Source organism: Odocoileus virginianus, chromosome 3 (genome assembly GCF_023699985.2).
Source record: "Odocoileus virginianus isolate 20LAN1187 ecotype Illinois chromosome 3, Ovbor_1.2, whole genome shotgun sequence".
Lineage (NCBI taxonomy): Eukaryota > Metazoa > Chordata > Mammalia > Artiodactyla > Cervidae > Odocoileus > Odocoileus virginianus.
In genome coordinates this window covers 53653690-53675806 of record NC_069676.1, presented here as the reverse complement: position 1 = coordinate 53675806, position 22117 = coordinate 53653690, and the positions used below count along the sequence as shown (strand labels likewise).

At 44.8% G+C, this 22117-nt stretch overlaps 1 protein-coding gene and 1 long non-coding RNA gene across 6 annotated transcripts in view; one reads left to right on the top strand and one right to left on the bottom strand.

The window, feature by feature from the left end:
- Positions 1 to 22117, bottom strand: part of SH3RF2 (SH3 domain containing ring finger 2) — a 143963-nt gene that overhangs the window by 22489 nt on the left and 99357 nt on the right. For 3 of the 5 annotated variants that reach the window (XM_020872209.2, XM_070465574.1, XM_070465575.1), the window contains 3 exons: positions 10790 to 10881; positions 9154 to 9324; positions 1945 to 2195 (listed from right to left, as the gene is read on the bottom strand). In XM_020872209.2, the coding sequence (XP_020727868.2) occupies positions 1945 to 2195; positions 9154 to 9324; positions 10790 to 10881 (514 nt within the window). The remainder of the gene's footprint in view (positions 1 to 1944; positions 2196 to 9153; positions 9325 to 10789; positions 10882 to 22117) is intronic. The other 2 variants (XM_020872215.2, XM_020872228.2) reach the window with 1 other exon arrangement.
- LOC139034414 (uncharacterized) lies at positions 7276 to 20508 on the top strand. The gene is made up of 2 exons (XR_011486891.1): positions 7276 to 7515; positions 8227 to 20508. It is a non-coding gene; the product is annotated as an uncharacterized lncRNA (long non-coding RNA).

Genomic DNA, 22117 nt, shown 5'->3' with positions numbered 1-22117 from the left:
GAGATTGATAGCTTGACCAGCCTCACCTTGGGGAAAGGGAGAGAGAGAGCTTCTGGGACCTAGAAAAGTCAAAGCCATGCTGGGCAGACCTGTCCTTGTCCTGTGCTTAGTCACTCAGTCGTGTCTGACTCTTTGCAACTCCAAGGACTGTAGTCCGCCAAGCACCTCTGTCCATAGGGATTCTCCAGGCAAGAATACCGGAGGGGGTTGCCATGCCCTCCTCCAGGGGATCTTCCCGACCCAGGGATCGAATCCAGGTCTCCCACATTGCAGGTGGATTCTTTACTGTCTGAGCCACCAGGGGAGCCCAGACCTGTCCTTAGGCTCTCGGAAATGAGTGAAAAATCAGTTTATTGCCATATCTGTTTATCTTATGGGTTCCTAATTTCCAAGAGGTTGGAGCTTATTACATGTGCACACAATGCAGTTGGTCAAAACTCCAAGTTGATCAAGACAGAGGTGAAGGAAGAGAGGCAGTGTCCGAAAGTAAGTGGGAAACATTGCCACGGGGATGTTCTTCTCGGTATTCATAAGTGTGAACATTTCAGCACTAAGTGAACTGATACATTCACATTATGGGTGGGCCTACCATGATCTGCTGAATTGTAAGCACTCTGATAATACTAGTATGACACTAAAGCTATAAAAGCAGCTCGCATTTCTGGAGTGCTTATTGTGTGCCAGGCACAGTGTCGTTACTATTAAATGGATTCTTTCATTACTCTGATGAGGTAGGTGCTATTTTTATTTTCATTTTTCAAACGAGAAAACTGAAGACCCAAGAAGTAAGTAACTTGCCCAAGGCTGTTGTGGTGGGATTACTTATTGTGTGTTTTGCAGGGACAAAGGGGAGGAAGGCACTGGAGGGTGCAGAAGGGAAACATGATTGGCTCGAATTAAGAGGCAAGACTGCTGGGATTGGTAGTCAAGCAAGCGACTGGAAGGCACTGAGAAAGAGTAGAACCGAGATAATTGCTTTAACTTTCTGGGGGCATTTTCCTGTGTGGCATATTGCCCCACAAGTGAATCCTTTGCTCTGACTAGTACTGCATTTTCACCTTTAATCATTTTTTTAAGATTGAAGGAGGGATGGCAGAGTCCAGTCTAAGTCAGGGGATGTAGAACAAATCAAGTTGACTTAGCTTGGCTTCTTGTCTTCTTCTAGAGAGGTGTACAAATATAGAGGTTTGATGTGTTATATAACAATGGGTCTCAGAAACTTTTTAGAACCCCCCCAAATGAAGTCTTATGCAGAGGTTCAATATATTAGAAGAGAAAAGCATGACTTTTAAGATGAAGGAAGTTACATAACTGCCATGTGTGCAATGTGGATGTTATATAAAAATAAAAGCAAGGTGCAGAACAATGTATTAAGATTACATGGTATGCATGTACATGGATGAGAACTTGGGACTGGGGGTGAAGGATTGGAAGGATATATTTGTACAATATAATGTAATTTTGTACAATATAATTTTTAAACTTGTACATATATTAGTTAAAGTGGGATTCAGGGGCTTTTAGCATAAACTCCTCTTTTCCTCCTCCATGCATCCTTCATTTCCATTTTGGTACCCACTGAGGGTTTCCACAGAGCACAGTTTGAGAAACACTGATCCAGCAAGTACTTTGGTCATTCTGTCTTAATAAGAACTAGCATCCAACCTAGGCCATGTTCTAATTATACTTTGGTACTCAGGGCTGGTATCATCCCAATCAGTGTGTATATATGTAGTGACTGAGGGCTGTGACCCTGAGATTGTCTGGCTTCATCTAATAAAACAACTTGATATTTGGGAAATGTAAAGCAACCTCAAAGCGAAGATCCTTGTTTTTGCCAAAAAAAAAAAAAAAAAAAAAAAAAAAACCCACAAAACAAAACCCCAAAACCACTCTGTTTGCCCAGAGTGAGATTGCTCCCATCCCTTAGGTCTAGGCACGTACCTCTCTGCCACCACTTACTCTTTCTCATGCTACCTCGTCCTTTGCGGAGAGAGCCCTGCCCCAGGGTCCCCAGGCTGGCTGGGCTCCGCACAGGGTTGACTATGGCCGTGGGCACGAAGACGGACTTGAAGGGCCGGCTCTGCCGGGGATCACTTTCTGAAATACTGCCTTGGGAGGACACAGAGGAGGTGGATAACGTCCATGCGGTGTAGAGACCAGGACTTCGGGAGTCTGGAACGCTAGATGTCTTTCTGGTTGTGCAATTTTTTTTTTTAAAGAAGAAATAGAAAAAGAAAAAGTTCAGTCAAGAGTCCAATCATATACCACAGTCAGCTCCCAACCATATACCACCTGTGTCCTCTCCTCACCTACTGCTACCCATATATACATACCACACAGAGTCTTACCTACAGAGGCCTCAGCTCCCACACCTGGATAACTGTGTGGGTGCGCTGAGGGAGGGAAGAGGTCTCCTACTGAGTCCTGGTGGGACAAGAAGATTTGAATTTCATCTTCTTTCCCTCCAGCTCTGATCACTCCTCATCCCATGTTCCTTCAGCCCTGAGTTTAGAGCATAATACCTGGTATGTGTTCATCTCACTTTGGAGGGGCAGTTTCTTGTTTGTTCAGTGACTTGTCCACCAGATTCTAAACTCTTTGAAGGCAGAGATTTTATATGACTTATTTTATATCTTCTGTGTTCTGCACATGGTGTTAAAGTGTTGAATGGCTGCCACAATGCACTTAGCACTGAAGCCAGTCATTTTGGGTCACACATATTGAGCACTTAGGCTCAGATGGTGAAGAATCTGCTTGCAATGCAGGAGACCTGGCCTAGATTCCTGGGTTGAGACAATCGCCTGGAGAAGGGAATGGCTACCCACTCCAGTATTCTTGCTTGGAAAATTCCAGAGGAGCCTGGCGGGCTCCACGGGGAGTCCATGGGGTTACAAAGAGTTGGACATGACTGAGTGACTAATACTTTCACTTTCACTGTATGTCTGGCGTTGGCCAAGTCCTTTGCCCACATTATCTCATGGGTTCTTCACAACAGCCTTCTGAGTTAGCAACTAGAAATACTACTGTTTTGTAGATTAAAAAAATACAGATTTACAGTTATTTGAGATTTGAACCTAGGTCTAGGCTGGCCCTTGTCACCCATGCTCTTATCACTGAGCTACACTACCTTCTGGCTAGTCAGAGCATTCATCATTTGGAAAACCCTGCATCCTGCTTGAAATAAACAAACCAAAGGAGCTGGTAGGCCCTACACATGCCTCCACAAAACCTAATCCTTTAGCCTTAGGCTCTAATTTTTAAGACTAGTATTTAAATTTTGAAAACAGCAATCTCGTGCCCATCGCTTTCCAGCCTGCAGCTCCCTGAACCCCGTGGGGAATGGCTGTCACTTTACACGCTCCTCTTGTCCTTGTCCCATCCTACCCCCAACGTCACCACCCCAGAGGAGTAGTCCATCAATCACCTTGTCACTCTGTTGATTCAGTAACCTCTGCTAATTCCCTGAAGCTAATCAACTCAGCCAAGGTCCTGGCACAAAGATGTCTCATGTAGTTTCCTTCCTGTCAATGCCTCCAGGTTTCTCTTTAGGTAACTTCCTCTTATTTCTCCTTTTTCTCTCCTTCTTTTGCTTAAAAAAGTGTATGTGGTTTAATAATGAGCCACCAGTATTGCACGGGATGGGAAACGCACCACGTAACGTGGCCATCTCTGCCCCTGCAGCATATGCGGCCACGTGCCCTGGGGACACATGCTTGTGGTGAGGGGGTTTCTGGCCACAGCTTTCATTCTCCTCTGGTCTCTGGGGATGCAGTTAGGGAAGTGCAGTGGGCTGGCCACCAGTCAGAGCTCAGATTACATTCTGGAGATGAGGGCTGGGCTGAGAGAACTCCCCAGCTCTGGCTTTCATGGCAGTCTGCATCTGCCTGTGTTTTAAACAAAGACCTCAAAGTGTAGGATGCTGCAAAATGGACCAGCAACAGGGAAGACAGGTTCCAAACTGGGTGGCAGTGGCAGCAAGTACAGAAAACAGTTAATGAGGCCCGAGTCAAGCTTATTCCACCAGTCCTTTCTTTGGACAACTGTTTACAAACTGAGGTGCAACCTCATTTTTCTGGGCCCAGCATGAGGCTGGATTCCAGAAACTTGTAAATTTCAAGTCCCTTTCCCAACACTGAACCCCTCTATGTTTTTTGGCAAAAAGGTCAACATGGGCCTCCCTGGTGGCTCAGGGGCAGCGAGCGAATCTGCCTGCCAGGGCAGGAGACCTGGGTTTGATCCCTGGTCCACGAGGGAGCAACTGAGCCCAAGTGCCACAAGTGCTGAACCAGTGCTCTGGAGCCCAGGAGCTGCAACGACTGAAGCCTGAGCACCCTAGAGCCTGTGCTTTGCAACGAGAGAGGCCACTGCAATGAAAAGCCCATGCACCACAACTAGAAAGTGGCTCCTGCTCACTGCAACTAGAAAAAAGCCCAAGCAGCAACAAAGAAGACCCAGAGACCCAGCACAGCATCTCCCCCAAAAAAACAACTCAGCACTTACGCAGCATGCTCTTCTAACATCAAAATGCTGTGCTAACATATATTCATTAATCCCATGACACCCGAGATCTGCCGACGTTATGACCCCTGTTTTCTAGATGGAGAGACCGAAAGGCATTCTGGGTTTCAAGGGGAGGTGAGCGTGTTGCCTCTGATTTGCCCCACTGCACCGCTTTGAGTGTGCCCCCCTTCCCACCTGAGATACAAGTCCTTAAGAGCTTGTGCAGTACATGAAAGGGGCATGCCACATGTGCCGTCTACCCTGCTCAGTGGTGGCAGCAGCCCCTTGGTAAGGCAAGAGCTTGCACTGTGACAGTCTGTATACAGTTCTGTGTAGCAAGTTAAAGGCCAGTGAGTGGTGGCCCACCTGTCACTTTTCTCTACCCCTTAGGCAACGGGATGGCATATGAGTCTGCTGAAGGCTGCCTGAAAGAGAAGTATCCCGGCTCTCTGGGCAGAAAGGCGTTTATTGGGAGGACAAAAAGGAGTGGAAAGAGCTTGGAAACAGGATCCTAGGGAGCCTGCTGGGAGTGGCGAGGCAGGAGTCTGAGGTGGGCAGAGTCTGATCAGGGGCTGCTACTTGAGTGCCCGCCGTGAACGGCCTTCAACTTGGCCCATCTGCTTCCCTCCCTCGTTCCTTCCTTGATCCCATTTCCAAGTTCTGAGAGGCTGAGCCTGTCCCTCAGCTGGTGATGAGCTGGGAGAGGGAGGCGAGAGGGAGAGTGAGGAGGAGGAGAAGGAATGGGGAGGAGCTGGCCTGCAGCCTCTGAAATGGGAGGATACAGGCCTCCGCTGAGACTGGGTGTGGAGGAGGAAACCCAAAAGCATGCAGGTGCTGCTAGGAAGGGCCTGAATGAAAACGTGGCAGGTGCTGTGTACCCCCGACCCGTGGGCTATCTCTGGGATCTGGAGACTAGGTCATGGTGGCAGAGATCTAGGGGTGGTCAGCACAGCTGGACAGGCTGGCGTTCCCCTCGAGCACAGAGCACTGGGGCTTCACACGGCACAGCAGCCTCTCCTCTTTGGTAATTCAAAGGCTTGCTTGCTGAACCGTAAATCAAAACCCTGGCATTTTGGTCAACTCTAGTCTCTCAGTTGATCCCCAGACTCTGTCTGGCTCAGTGCATTAGAAGATGATGCTGATTAAGAGTGAAGGTTCCAATCTCAGGGGGCACCTCACACCTTGGAGGTCTGGCTGTCTTAGAAAAGGCAGTCCTGTACACCACGGGGGCTGGAGGTAGTGCAGAGCCACCCCTGCAAACACACCATGAAAATGGGGGAAACCTCTCACCCACACAGAACCGAAGAGCAGAAAGGGACCTCGCGCATGTAGTCCAGCCCACTCAGTAGCAGAAACTCTGCTGACAAAGGATGGCCTCATTCAGCCCTGAGAACTGGGAGGAGCCAAGCCTCCCGCAGTGGGAAGGGTTGTTAAGAACAAGGGTGAGCTGCCCCCAGATAGACAAACTGAGCATGTCATCTGCATCCAAGGTTTCAGGGATGGAAACTTTCTCTGCATCTGGGAGGCTGTCAGAGAAAACACACACACAGGGAAAGCATGGATCTGCTGTCAGCTAATAGCCCTAAGGAGATTATACTGTGACAGTGACTTTCCTTTCCGGAAATGCTGATTTCCTGGAGGCAAACACTCCCATCAGCATCAACAGCATCTCAACATATGCACAGAGTCAGGTTTCTATGAGCCAGGGGTGGGGAGGGACTCATGGCCACCTACGGTGCTGCTGAAGATCCATCCACCATCTGACACACGGCCACCTTGGCTACAGTGAGTCCAGAAGCTCATCATTTGCCCAAGAATAGATCTACCTTGGAGAAAAGCCAAGGAGAGAATAGGAAGCTGGAGCCTTGAGCTACATTGGAAAAGAGTCCCATGTGCATTCAGTTAGGGTGATCTTAAGTCCAGGTTTTCCAAGGAGAGTTTGTTTACACCTGCTCTCCTGGCAGTGTCCCTCTTCTATCTCAAAAACGTCCTAGTTTGGATGATGAATTATACAGTGACTCTTACTTTAGTGGTTTTTTATGGAATAATCAGGACTTCGGGCTAAGGCCTGATGCAAACGCCCCAGTAGAGTAGTAGAGATGACCCTAGAGAGTTCACGATAGTTTCTTCCGTGGAAGACTATTCGTGATTTAAGGTAGGTGTTTGCTCTTCCCTGTCACTCCTGAACTATCCTCCCACTTTCCTCAAGACTTCCCAGCTTGGAGTCACAAGAACAGACTCTACCATCTCCTACTCTGCCTTGTTGCAGGCATTACTTTCCCTGTTTCCTTGGGGAATTAAGCTCCCAGCTCACGGTCATTCTCTCCACCACAATGGATCCTACCTTGATGATTTCATCTAGTCTTTGGGCTTTCATCTTAAACCTAGACTTCTTTCTTAAATGCTAGACTTGTATACGCAACCATTTACTAGGGATACTAAGGCATCTGAGACAACGTGCTGCAAACCAGGCTTTTGCTTCCCCTCACTAACACCTCAAGACCTGTTGTTCCTCTTTTGGATTTCAACTCCATCTCAGTAAAAGGCAACCTTGTCTTCAGTTACTCAGGACCCACTTTGAATCCTCTCTTTTTACATTCAGAATTGGATTTGTCAGAAAATCCTGTTGTTTCTACCTTTAGAATAAACCAAAATCTAGCCACCGCTCCTTCCCTCCCTCCACAGCCAGCACCTTCATTCATTTCACCGTCAACGTCCCCGTCCTCCCCCACTCCCACTCCACCCCCCAGATTCTTACCATATCCGCTTAACTAGTCTCTCTGCTTCCACCTTTCCTGTCTACAGTGTACTCTCAACCCAGCAACCAGAGGGGTTCTGATTACAACACAAGATAGGTCATGTCACGCTTCTGCTCCAAGCCCTGTTAACATGGTTGAAGTCACATTCCTCATTATGACTGAGCAAATTCTGAATCTGAATCCCTGTTACCACTCTGGCCTCATCTCTTAGGAGCCCCTCTCACTTCCCTAATCCAGTCCTCTCGGCCTTCACGTCAGTATACTCCTTCCCCGGGGCCTTTGATCTGTTCTTGCTGTTCCTTGGGCTTCCCACATCCCTCCCTTCTTCCTTCTCACTGCTCTGCCAGGCCACCCCTGACCAAACTATTAACATTGTAGTCACCCCCACGTAAATTCTATCCCCCTTTCCTGACTTATTTTTTCTTCTTAGACCTTATCAGCACACCACTTATATTCCTTATACATCTTATTTATTTTCTGTCCCTCCCACCAGAGCATAAGCTCCAGTGGGCAGAGATTTCTGTGTATTTTGTTCACTGGTGTTTCTCCAGTGTCTAGAAGGGTGCCTGACATACTGTGCTCAATATATATTTGCTGACTAAATGGATTAAAGCATCAGGTATAGGCATCCTTAGTTTGCCTTTGGAGATTTTGCAAATGTCTAACAAATTCCGAGAACCACTGAAGGGAGTAACTCTGACCCTCTATTCCAACTTTCTGGCATGCAAAGAAATCTTTTTGTCTGGATCTCTTGGTACCCACACTTTGCCTGTATTCTATCTAGAAAGGGGATCCGCCACCTCAATAAACACAAGTGCAGTCGTTTACTGAACCAGAATCTTCTAAGCTGTATTCACTGGTTCACTTTCCCCTGAGGGAACAAGCCTACTTCCTGGTCTATACAGTCTATTATGGTCTCTCTGACCTTGTCTTCTGCACTCAAACAATCCTATTGTCCTTCTAGGTTTATCCAGTGATGTAGCTTCTATTTCCTCACCATTGCAGCCCTCCTCTGGACACACTGCCCACCTACAGGAAGGTCCTCCAAACTGGCCATATATGACTCCTTCTCTGACCCCCATAGAGAACAGTGGGATTATCCCTTTCCTTGGAGTTATGACTCTCTGGTATGTCATAAAGGTAGTGTTTATGTGTGGTAAGGGGCTTGGGACCTTGTGATAGGCTTTGCCTGGACTTATAGGGGGTGGAGGCAGCACCGGACTTACAGGAGGCGCCATGGATACTTTCGGGGGCCTGTGTGTACTTGTGGAGTATGAGGTGGCTGGACAAACCACACAGCAGTGCAGTTGATGAATGTGCCAGAGAATGAAAACGGCTGGAAAAGCTGTTTGGAAAGAAGACCTGCAGGGTAACTAGCACATGACTGGGGGGTTGGATGTACGGGTAGTGGTCTGAGTCACGAAAACTCTGCCTAATGGCCCCACATCCTGGGACGTCTCCCAACGTGCTCCTAGAGGTCTTCTGATCATTGGGCTTTTCCATTGTGCTACGATTATGGAGTGTCTGGGTGAAGACAGTGAAGTGTGATTTGTGGGGGTTGTACGGTAGAACTGAAATCTAGTTCTTGAGCAGGCTGGTTACCTGCACATCACTTTCATCATCTGTAAAATAACGCCCACCTATTGGGATACTTGAGCATAGCCAAAGAGTTAAAAGATGCAAAAGCATCAATACTTGTAAAATGTGAAGAGCTATTTAAAAGATAACTATTTTACTATTTTTTTAAATTAATCATTAGGAGGATAGTGAAGCAAAAATTGTTTCTTGGCCCACACTCTGAAAGGATTGAGTCCTTCAGCCATTCAACTCAGAGATGGACTCTGGCCTAGATGATCCAACCCTCTGATGCCTGAGATTGGAGAGGACGCACCTGAAAATGGGGATGACGTAGTTGTTGGGGAAGATGCCGACTCGCCCGGTCACCAAGGAGACGCCCCTGAGCCAGCCGTCCTGGTACTTGCCCAGGACCCTGACGCCCTCTCCCTTCTGTAGGTCCAGTTCGTCGGGTCCATGGGCTGAGTAGGAGTGCAGAGCTATAAACCTGGGGAGATGCAGGGAAGTGGTGAAGTACGCTGGTGAGTGTGCCTAGTGGAGGGCATGGAACCAGCAAAGGGTGAAGGGAGAGGAAAACTCAGAGTCCATGACCCAGTGGTTAGCACTAAACATCCTTTAAGAATTGAAACCTCACTCTGTAAGGCAGATGGAAACGGTGGAACCTTGTTGAAGTTGCAGTGGAGGGGCCCAAATCCCTGCCCCCTTCATCTCCTTGCTCCTCCATAGAGTGCCCTGAAGCTCCAGGTCACTCACTGAGGTCACATCAGCATTTTGACATTGGGGAAACTGGCCGAGAATAGAGAAAGGAGTTGGTGACCAGGAATCAGTGGCAGAGTCGGGTCAAAAGCCAAAGTGATGGTTCTATCTAGGATGCTTGTTCACACTGCTTAGAGTACCCTCAAGACAGTGGTCAGAGACATCAAGGTTCAGGGAACCGAGGGGTCAGCATAGAAGCCTCTCTGATCCATTCCCTCTCCTGAGGGTAGTGACGTGTCTAACCCCCAAGACGCTAGCTTAATGTAGGCAGCAGATCGACATGGGGAAGTGGGAGGCAAGGGTTAATTTCATTGTTTAGGCACACAGTGGAATGAATATTGGCTGCATTGTGGGATGGAGGAGAATGTGCTTGAAACGTGGTAGAAATGTTCTTGGGTTGGAGCAGTGACTTTCCACTCTGGAGTCCACATAGTAGGTTGGGTAGGTAACATCCAGGTATGAGCTTGGGGTGAAGACCCTGGGGAGTAGTTAGGCTGTGGAAGGAGAATAATTACCCAACTAAAGGCATTAAAAATAACCCACTTTGGTTTCCCAGGTTTGGGGTTAAAAGTTTATGGCTTCGAGCTGGATAGACGCTAAGGCAGCAGTTTCCAACCTTTTTGGCGCCAATGGGATGGTTGCAGGATGATTCAAGTGCACGTTCAAGTGCACAAAGTACATTTATTGTGCACTTTGTCTCTATTATTATTATACCAGCTCCACCTCAGATCATCAGCATTAGAGCCCAGAGGTTGGGGACAACTGCTCTAAGGACTTGGAGGCACTGACAGGTTTTATCAAAGGGGCTAGGAGAATGTTCTCATCTGCAAGATTTCTTTCCCTCCTGAAATGTTGTATTTATTTCTCACTGATACAGTGGCATCTATTGATGACCAAGCATTGTGAATCTAAACAAAGACAACAGAAATCACTCAGTACCCAATCTCCCTGTAGGGTTTTGGTACATAAACTAGTCTCTTTCTGCTTTTGTAAAATAATGAGCCAGGATGATGTAGTTTGGTAATTTGTATTTTTCATTATTATTTCCTTTGGACATTGTAAAGGAAGGGAAGCTGTTGTTTCTCTGCATGGGATGGCTGGGGACGGGGGATGCTCAATGACAGAGGGATGGCAAAGATGACCCCTCTGTGACAGGACCAGGAGTGGAGGGTTGAACTCATTTTTTTTTTACTCACATGTTAGCTGAGAGGTGTTGCTGGGAGCCAGGAAGACTGACAATGGCTGTGGAATGTCCTGGGGAGGCAGGTGCAGGGTGATAGGTGCTGACCTGCAGAAACAGCAAGCATTAGGAGCCAGACCCACAGCAGAGCTGCTGCATTCTGACGCAACTGAAAACCAACAGGCACGCCCAGCACCACCCATCGTGTGCCTTTTTCTCTGTGGTTTGTGGCTGTGGGCAGAGCAGAGTGGTGGTGGATTGGTTTATGGTCTGCTGAGGTGGTATGCCAGGGTCACATTCCGAAAGACTGCTCAGATAAGGCCTGGGATGAAGGCCTGATCGACTTACAGCCAACAGAGCACTGCCAGGCTCTGCCTTATGTTCCCCCGGCCCCTCTCCACCCATTTCCTAGTGCGCTCACCTCCCTCTAAGAAAACCTGTTCGCGAAAAATGATACGATGGCTAATGTTGGGAACGCTCGCCAGGCAGTTTTAAGTGCTTCGTAAGTATCAGCTAGTTTAATCCTTATTAATGGTACTAGTATCATCCTTATTTTTGAATGAGAAACTGAGGGAAAGAGAAAAATCACTCAACAAGAATGAACCAACATTTAAAACCAGGTACTCCAGGTCCTGAGCCCACACTCTCACTAGTGTTAGTATTAACACACACACACACACACACACACACACACCAGTTTATCCTGTGACTTAGTGATGGTGAATCTGCAAACTCTTCACTTTTCCAGGCTGAGAGAGGGGGCAAAAATTCTAAAAGCATCTGGAAACTGCCAGCTATCCTGAGGCTTCACTTAGTATCTAATGTCTTACCTTGCTTATTTTCTTCGTGGCACATATCACAGACTGTGATTGTTTCCTTGTTTATTTACTGACCATCCCCCATCACTAGACTACAAGTTCATGAGGAAGGGACTACATCTTGTTTATCTTTATGTTTCTTATATGCATAATATGTTACTTGTAACTTAATGAATGAATGAAAACATCTTTCTACCCACTACATCAAATACTAATGAAACCTCAACTATCTCCATGCCATCCAGAGTAAATACATTCAACCAGTCTTCAGTTATCTACCTTTAAGTGATGGTAACTACATATATGTGCCTTTTTAGGACTGTGCTTTGTGGGTACAACTATTATTTGCAGAATGTGTGTTTGAGCAGTTGTGAATCCATTACTTGAGTATGTATGTACAAGTGTGTATGTTTATTCAGAACCTGTGACAATTGTATGTACATGTTTGATGGCACTGGTCTATTGTATGTCTTATGTTCATGCATGTGGGTCAGATAAGCATGTATGCTATGTGTGATATATGTATGTATGGTTGTGAGTGTCTATCTGGAATTCTGTGTATATGTCTATGAACTCTAGAGGTGTGTGCAAGAAGACATGGATATAGTTTTATGTGTGTGTCTGTGTCAATGATTGTATAAATGTATGTATAGTTGTGTATGTATGTGTGATGTTTCAACTCAGTTATAGGATCAGAAAACCATTCCAGTTAGATAGTAAGAAGGGTTAGCAAGAGTATAGAGAAATCTAAACCCTCATACAGTGTTGGTGGAAATGTAAAATGGTTCCAGCCTTTTGGAAAATAGTTTTGCAGTCCCTCAAATAATTCATAGATTTACCATATGATTCATTAAGTCTGACATTCAAGAGAAATGAAAACATACATCCACACTAAAGCTTGTATGTGAATTTTACAGCAGTATTATTTATAATAGACAAAAGGTGCCTACTTTTGTCTAATGTCTAAATGTCTACTGGCTGAAGAATGAATAAAGAAAACATGGTATATCTATACAATGGAATAATATCTTTACAATGGAATATTATTCAACCACAAAAGAAATGAAGTATTGATAAATACCAGAACATGGATAAACTGTGAAAACATTATGCTAATTGAAAAAAGCAAGACACAAGAAACATTACATAGTTCTGTTTATATACCTTAAATGGGTTAAATGTAAAATATATTTTATGGTATGTAAAATATGATATGGTATATAAAATATATTTTAATAAGCTTTTTAAAAAGTCCCAAACTATATGATTATCTCAATAGATGTATGAAAAGCTTTTTACAAAGTTTGACATCCATTATGATAAAAACTCTCCAGAAAGCAGGCATAGAAGGAACATACCTCAACATAATAAAGGTTTGCCATATATGACAAACCCACAGCTAGCATCATATTTAATGGTGAAAAGCTGAAAGTATTTCCCCTAAGATCAGGAATAAGACAAGGAGGTCCATTCTCACTAGTTCTGTTCAACACAGTTTTGGAAGTCCTAGCCGCAGCAATGAGAGAAAAAAAGAAATAAAAGGAATCCAAATTGGAAAAGAAGAAGTCAAACTGTTACTGTCTGCAGGTGACATGATACTACACAGAGAAAATCCTAAAGACACCACCAGAAAAACTACTGATAGCTCAGAGCTCATCAAGAGCTCTAGTAGTAAAGTTGCAGGATACAAAGTTCATATAGAAATTTGTTGCATTTCTATATGCTAATAATGCAAGATCAGAAGAAGAAATCTAGGAAACAGTCCAACTTGGTGGGGAATCAGTATTATTAAAATGACCACACTACTTAAGGTAACCTACAGATTCACTGCAATCCATATCAAAATATCAAAGGCATTTTTTTAACAGACCTAAAATAATTTAAAAATCTATATGAAAACACAAAAGACTCCAAATAGCCAAAACAATCTTGAGAAAGAAGAACAGAGCTGGAGGGATGACAGTCCTTGACCTCAGATTATAGTACAAAGTTACAGTAAAAAAAAATGGTACTGGCACAAAAACAGACACACAGATCAATGGAACAGGTTAGACAGCCCAGAAATAAATCTATGTACTTATATTCAATTAATCTATGACAAAGGAATCAATATACAATGGAGAAAAGACAGTCTTTTCAATAAATGATGCTGAAAAAACTGGTCAGCTACATGTAAAAGAAATTAGAACATTGTCAAATACCAGGTACAAAAATAAACTCAAAAGGATTAAAGACCTAAATGTAACACTGGATACTATAAAACTCTTAGAGTAAAATATAGGCAGAAAACTCTTTGATATAAATTGTAGCAGTATTTTTGGATCTGTCTCCTAAAGTAAAGGAAATAAATGCAAAAATAAACAAATGGGACCTAGTTAAAAAAGTTTTTGCACAGCAAAGGTAACCATTGACAAAATAAAAAGACAGCCTACTGAATGGGAGAAAGTATTTGTAAATAATATGACCAGTAAGAGATTAATATCCAACATATATAAATAGCCCACACAACTCAACATTAAAAAAACAAAATGATATGATTAAAAAATGGACAGAAGAATGGAATAGACATTTTTCCAAAGAGGAAATGCAGATGGTAAACAGGCACAGGAAAAGATGCTCAACACTGCTAATCATTAGGGAAATGCAAATCAAAACCACAATGATATATCACCTCATACCAGCCAGAATGGATGACTATCATCAAAATGAACACAAATAACAAATGTTGGTGAGAATATGAAGAAAAGGAAATCCTCATACACTATTGGTGGGAATGTAAACTGGTGAAGCCACTGTGGAAAACAGTATGGAAGTTTCTCAAAAAACTAAAAATAGATCTAACATATGACCCAGCAGTTTGACTCCTGAGTGCATGTCCAAAAAACCCAAAAACATTAATTTGAAAAGATATTCTCACCCTAATGCTTAGAGCAGCATATTTTACAATTGCCAAGATATGGAAGCGATGTAAGTGTACATCAACAGGTGAATGGATAATGAAGATATGGCACATATACACACACAATGGAATATTACTCAGCCAGTAAAAAAGAACAAAATTTTGCTATTTGCAAGAACATGGATGGACTTGGAGGGCATTATGCTAAGTGAAATAAGAAAGAGAAAGACAAATACTATATGATATTACTTAATACCTTTTTCGCTGTATAACTCTATTATCGAAATCTCATCACTACTGCTGCTTTCTTGTGATTTTTTTTGGCAAAATGTGTGTATGCATATACCAACATCATATATCTGTATCTGTTTATTTTTTAATTTATAGAAAAATGCCACATTATGGACACTATTCTATTGCTTTTTCCTTGTATTAATACATTTTTAAGATTTTGGGGGCTTCCCTGGTTTCTCAGTGGTAAAGAGTCTGCCTGCAGTACAGGATGTGGCAGATCCCCTGGAGAAGGAAACTGCAACCTATTCCAGTATTCTTGCCTGGAAAATCCTACGGACAGAGGAGCCTGGTAGCTGACAGTCCATGCGGTTGCAAAAGAGTTGGGACATGACTTGGTGACTAAGAACAACAATAAATAGTGGAATCTAAAAAATACAACAAACTAGTGAATATAACAAATAGAAGGCAGACTGACAGATACAGAGAGCAAACTTGGGGCTGCCAGTGTGAAGAGTGGGGAGGAACAATATAGGGGTGGGGGAGTGGGAGGTACAAGTTATTGGGATACAAGATAGGCTACAAGGATGTATTGACAACATAGGGGATATAGCCAATATTTTGTAATAATTGTAAGTGGAAAGTGACCTTTAAAAATTTATTTTAAAAAACCCCCCAAGACATTCCTTGGTCATCCATCTGAAAGTCTCCAATACTTCATAAAGTGTTGTGCACTTTGCAATCAAACATTGTCACACTGGTTCCCTCAAACAAGCTGCCGGCTTTGGGCTAGGCTGCTCCTCCCCTGCGACTGGGCAAGATGTAATCCTTCTGGGATTGGGAGATGTGCCTCGTTAGGTGAACAACTAATCTTATGTTTGTGAAGGCTGTTGGATCACTGATTAAGCAGGATGAACTTCACATAACAGCTGTGACTTTCCATTGTTATGCTTGAGTAAAAAGTCCTACTGTCCTAGGCACTATTAATCATTTAGGGAGGAGGAAGATGCCAGAATGCAAAGAAAACCATCCCTCCATTACACCTAAAGTAGTTCTCTTTTTACTTCTTTAGGTCTTCAGCTGGAGAGGTGGGTATTTCGCTCCTAATTGGAACAGGGAAACCTGCCAGAACTGAAATCACTGGGTTTGTGTTGGATTTCTTTCTAAGGTGAAATGGGAAGGGAGGCCAGATTTTCAGTTTGAGGTGTCAGGGAGGAGAAGGGAGAATACAAGTGGGGAAGGAGAAGGAGGGAGAGAGGGAGACTGTGGACAGCTCCGAGAGTGGGGGAGGGAGTCAGAGTCTGGACAGAGACACACGGGGGAAAGAGGAAGATCCGGAGGGATAGAGGAAGGAAGAAGAAAGGGGAGATAAAGATTGGGGAAACTCTTATAACTCATTCAGAAGACAAATAGCCCAATTAAAAGATGGGCAAAAGGGACTCCCCTGTTGGTCCAGTGGTTAAGAATCCATCTTGCAATGCAAGAAATGTGAGCTTGATCCCTGGTTGGGGAACTAAGACCCACATGCCACGGAGCAACTAAGCCCATGGGCTGCAACTACTGATCTGGTGTACCACAGCCAGAGAGTCCATGCAACGAAAGATTCTGCGTGAAACAACCAAGATTCTACATGCCCACAACCAAGACTGACTGCAGCCAAATGAATTTTTTAAAATGGGCAAAGGACATCACAAAAGAAGATAATATCAAGTGGCCAGTAAGCACATGGAAAAACGTTCAACATCAACGATAATCAGGAAAATGCCATCAGCAGATGAATGGATAAGGAAGCTGTGGTACATATACACCATGGAATATTACTCAGCCATTAAAAAGAATTCATTTGAATCAGTTCTAATGAGATGGATGAAACTGGAGCCCATTATACAGAGTGAAGTAAGCCAGAAAGATAAAGAACATTACAGCATACTAACACATATATGTGGAATTTAGAAAGATGGTAATGATAACCTTATATGCAAAACAGAAAAAGAGACACAGATGTACAGAACAGACTTCTGGACTCTGTGGGAGAAGGCGAGTGTGGGATGTTTCGAAAGAACAGCATGTATATTATCTATAGTGAAACAGATCACCAGCCCAGGTGGGATGCATGAGACAAGTGCTCGGGCCTGGTGCACTGGGAAGACCCAGAAAAATCGGGTGGAGAGGGAGGTGGGAGGGGGGATCGGGATGGGGAATACATGTAGCTCCAAGGCTGATTCATGTCAATGTATGACAAAACCCACTGAAATGTTGTGAAGTAATTAGCCTCCAACTAATAAAAATAAATGAAAAGAAAAAAAAATTAAAACCACCGTGAGATACTACTACAAACCTATGAGAATGGCTGAAATTAAAACGACTGACCATACCGAGTGTCAGTCAGTGAGGATGTGGAACAACTAGAATTCTTATCTGCTCCTGGCGGGTGCCACAGGACAATGAATTGGCCATTTTTTATTAAAGTAAAACATACGTTTACCACACTGCAATTCTACTCACAGGTTTTTACTTAAGAGAAATGCAAACTTATGTCTATACAAGGACTTGTATAGGAATGTTCATAGCAGCTTTATTCGTTTTAGCCAGAAGCTGAAAACAACCCGAAGGCCAATCAGCTGGTGAATGAACAAACGGTGGTACAAATACAATGGAAAACCCCTCAGCAATACATGCAATGATGTGGATGAATCGTAACATCATCCTAAGTAAAAGCAGCAGGACACACAAAACTACATACTCTGTGATGCCATTTATGTAACATTCTTAAAAAAAACAAAAGTATAGTGACAGGTTAAGAATTGCCAAGAGCCAGGGATGGGGAGAGATGATTCATTGCAAAGGGGCACAAGGAAACTTTTGAGGGTGATAGAAATATTCTATATCTTGGTTTCAGTAGTCATCACATGCCTTTTAACATCTGCCAAGTCATTGAGCTGTATACTTAAAATCGTTGAACTTTATTGTATGTAACTATAACTCAGTAAAGCTGTTAAAAAATATGACTATATTATCTAGCTGGCAGGAAATGACCTTAGCTTGACCCAGCCCAAGCGCTGGAATTAGTCAGCAAAGGATACAGGGGTGATAGGTTAACCTAACAGTGGGCTAGTGATCTTCATATGGCAGGGGGCCACCTGAATATGGGAAAAATCAAATGTGGATACCTAGGGATCAGACAGAGATTCCATCAGTAAGGTGAAAACAAAAATGAATGAATGTATGGAGTGAGAGCAAGAAAAAGCCAGGGAGGGAGGACAGCCAGAACAAGACAGAGACGAAGGCCCCACCCGGTAAAAGAAGACAGCCAGGTAGATGGCCAGCTTCTGAGGAAGGCAGGTCTGTTCCTGTCAGTGGTATTCAAGACACAGGCCCAGCCTGTTGGAATGAAAGGGCCTCCGGTGGGTGGTTTCCTGAGGTCACCTATGACCTCGGGTCCCCGTGCCACAAAGGGTTTGTGAGGCTACCTCTGAGGTCCTCTAGGCTCCGGTGCTTCCTGGGGTAGGATCCGGGGACCTGAGCAGGATGAGAGAAGTGCTGGTATTCCAGAATGTGGGTGGGAATTTCTGCTCTGTTATAAAAGCATTTTTTCCTCCTTTTGAAGGAAATGACTCATTGAAAAGAAGGCTTTATCAGGAACAGAGGAATGCACAGCTGTGTGGCCTCTGGGCGTTTTCAGGTGTTAAGTAAGGGAGGAGAGGGGGCTCGGGCCTGGCAGGCCGCTGCAGTATTCCGCTGGCCCTGGCCTCCCAGATCACTTGGGACTCAGCACCCCAGCCCAGGCCTCTGGAGGCAGCTCTAGCCTGCTCAGGCGTTTGGCTCTGCGACTTGAGCATTTTCTAGCATATGTGATCTTGGGCAAAGATCAAATTCTGTGGCTCCTCCATTTCCTTATCTGTAAAATGAGGGCAATAATGGTATTTCTCTCCTAGAGTTGTTATGAGGATTGAATAAAAGAACCCATGTGTATTATTTAGCACAGTGTAAGTGCTCAATACATATTGCTTATTAAAAAATTTTTTTTTTTCTATTGAAACAGTTGATTTACAATGTTATGTGAGTTTCAGGTACAGAGCAAAGTGATTCAGTCACATGTTGGGTCGCTCAATTGCATCTGACTCTGCGACTCCATGGACTGTAGCCCGCCAGGCTCCTCCAGGCAGGAATACTGGAGTGGGTTGCCATTCCCTTTTCCATATCTTCCCAACCCAGGGATTGAACAGGGGTCTCCTGCATTGCAGGCAGATTCCTTACCATCTGAGCCATCAGGGAATCCCTATTCAGTTATATATAGATATAAATATATATAGATATAAATACATGTGTGTGTGTGCTCAGTAACTAAGTTGTGTTTGACTCTTAGTGACCACATGGACTGTAGCCTGTCAGGCTCCTCGGTCCATGGGATTTTCCAGGCAAAAATTCTGGAGTGGGTTGCCATTTCCTCCTCCAGGGGATCTTCCCGACCCAGGGATTGAACCCACATCTCCTGCATCTCCTTCATTGGCAGGCAGATTCTTTACCACTGAGCCACCTAGAAGTATTCTTTAAAATTCTCTTCATTATAGGTTATTACACGATGTTGCAGAGAGTTCCCTGTTCTTTACAGTGGGTTCTTGTTTTCTGTTTCATATATCGGAGGGTGTATATTTTAATTAAATATTCCTTATTTTGAGCTACTAAGAGATTAGCTGCTGCGCGGGGTGTGGGTGGTGTGGGTGGAGCACCTCCTTTTACGTGACAGCCCTGCCAGGTCTTGGACTGAGAGCAGGACCCAGGAGTGAGGTGGGGATGGGAATAAGCAAGCCTCCTCTCTTCTCTTCTAGAGGTGCTTTCAGGTTCCTGGCTTGCCAAAATATGTTTGCTGTCCCCCACCCCGCCCCTGCTGTGGTACTCAGCTGTCTTTTCTGGGGCTCATGCCTCTCGGGAGCTTGCTGGCCATGGGGCGCGCTCCTCCTCAACAGAGCGTGAGCCAGCCCCTGTGGGCCAGCATCTCAGGAGGCCCAGGAACGAACAAGGGCCTGAACCTATGGAATGTTCACTCGGGGCTGGGAGAAGGGCTGCATTTTAGAGACAGAAAATTAAGTATCATATGGTAGTTTCTATACCACCACTATGGATAATCTAGAGTTGACCATCGAACTTTACAGAGTTAAAAATTCCTTCTACTCTTTTATTACGAGAGACTTGAACCATATTCAACAGTTGCAGTGTGTGGGCCATATTTGGTCCCCAGCGCTGGAGCTAATGGAACGACCAAGACACATAGAGTTCCTTCGTCAGGTGGACCTCTCCCTGTATACTGGGGAAGGCGCTTAAACCCACAGCTACATAAACACAGCACATGTTGGCATGGAGGACAGGGTGGGGCTCAAAGTGCTCTGGGCGCTGCTGGGAGAGGCTTGCCTCGGTCTCCAAGAGGTATTTCACTCACACGCTGCAATTCCAACACTAATTTGTGACACACAGGCCTCATTTTTGTCATCCTCATTTCTGCAGATAAGCTGAGATGGAAAGATTACGTGATATTCAGGCACATGTGGGTGGTTAAATTGACACCAGGAGCCCTTTTAAGTGCTGACCAAGGTTAGCACTTGGGGCTTGCCTGGTGGCTCAGCTGGTAAAGAATTCGCCTGCAATGTGGGAGACCTGGGTTTGATCCCTGGGTTGGGAAGATCCCCTGGAGAAGGGAAAGGCTACCCACTCCAGTATTCTGGCCTGGAGAATTCCATGGACTATTCCATGGGGTCGCAAAGAGTCGGACACGACTGAGCGATTTTCACTTTCAAGGTTAGCACTTAACTCCACTTCCCTAGAGAGCTCACGTCTGTGAGGCATGCTTGGGGATCCCAGAAAAGCCTTCTAGCCAAATTCAGCATTCATTTTTTAAAGAAAAAGAATTGTATTTATTTATTTATTGGCTATGCTGAGTCTTCACTGCCAGTTGTGGCAAACAGGGGCTGCTGTCTAGTTGTGGTGCGTGGGCTTCTCATCGCAGCGGCTTCTCTCGTTGCAGAGCACAGGCTCTAGAGCACAGGTGTTTCAGTGGTCGCAGCAGGTAAGCTCGATAGCTGAGGCTCTCAGGCTCCAGAGCACAGGCTCCGAAGTTGTGGCGCATGGGCTTATTTGCTCTGTGGCATGTGGGATCTTCTCAGACCAGGGATTGAACCTGGATCCCCTGTATTGGCAAGAGTATTCTTTACCTCTGAGCCACCAGGGAAGCCCTCAGAGCTCTGTTTTTAGGGTCACAGGTATGTCATGTTCCTGATGACCACTGTTCCTGGCCAGCGTCTCCTGTAATAGACAATAGATCTGGAGACAGGTAGGCTATGAAGTGGTTTTCTGTTTGTTCATTTTTCTTCTTCATTCCCTGGCAGAAGCGAGGTCCTTACAGTGTCAGAACTCCGTTTACCAGACCGCTCCCCTTCCTTCTCTAAGCCGGTCTCAGAGCCAGCCCAGCCTGCAGTCCCTCCCTATTCTGGATGAGCAGGGAGCAGCTACCCAATGCTATGATCTGTCCTGAGAATAAAATCGTCTGAGGAACAGAACTCAGGAGCTGGCAGCAGGTTACTTTGGGTCCATCTCAAAAAGTATCTTCTAGGGGACTTCCCTGGCGATCCAGTGGCTAAGACTCCTTGCTCCCAATGCAGGGGGCGAGGGTTTGATCCCTGGTCAGGGAACTAAGATCACACATGCTGTGAGACATGGCAAAAAATTAAAAAAAAATTTTTAAAAATGTCTTCTAAAGTACATAGTGAGGTCAGTAGGGGTAATCCTGTGTAATGCTGTGAAGACAACGCCATTTCCATCTTCCAGGGGGTCATCAAAGCTTAGAATATTCTCTGTGATCTGGCTCCTGCCCCCTCTCCAGCCTCACCTTCCTCCCACCCCCCACCCTCCCCCCTTCACTTCCTTCAGCCGTGGGTCTTTTTTCAGCTCTTTGAGCAGATCACACTGTTTCTGTCACCCCTGCCCTTTCCAGACCCCCACCCCACCTCTGCTCTGTTATGTTCCCTTGTTGCTGACATTTAAAATTTTATATATATATATATATATATACACTATGCATGAAATGTGCATATAATTTTTTTGTTATTTAAAGAAGAAGAATGAAACTAACATCTGCATACAGCACCACCCAATTCAGAAAACAGAATAAAAACAGGAATTGAACACTGTGCTTAGAGGCCCTCTGCATATTCCTCTGTAATCAGATCTCTTCCCTCCTCCCAGAGCTGACAATGCAGAAATTTAGCTAATGGTTCCGGCACTTTTCTATGCAACTTTTACCATGTCGGAATACATTCCTAAACCACATGTTGTTGAGGTTTGCCTGTTTTTCTGAACACAGGGCGTATGGATGCATGTTGCGTGTGTTCTTCTGTGACGTGCG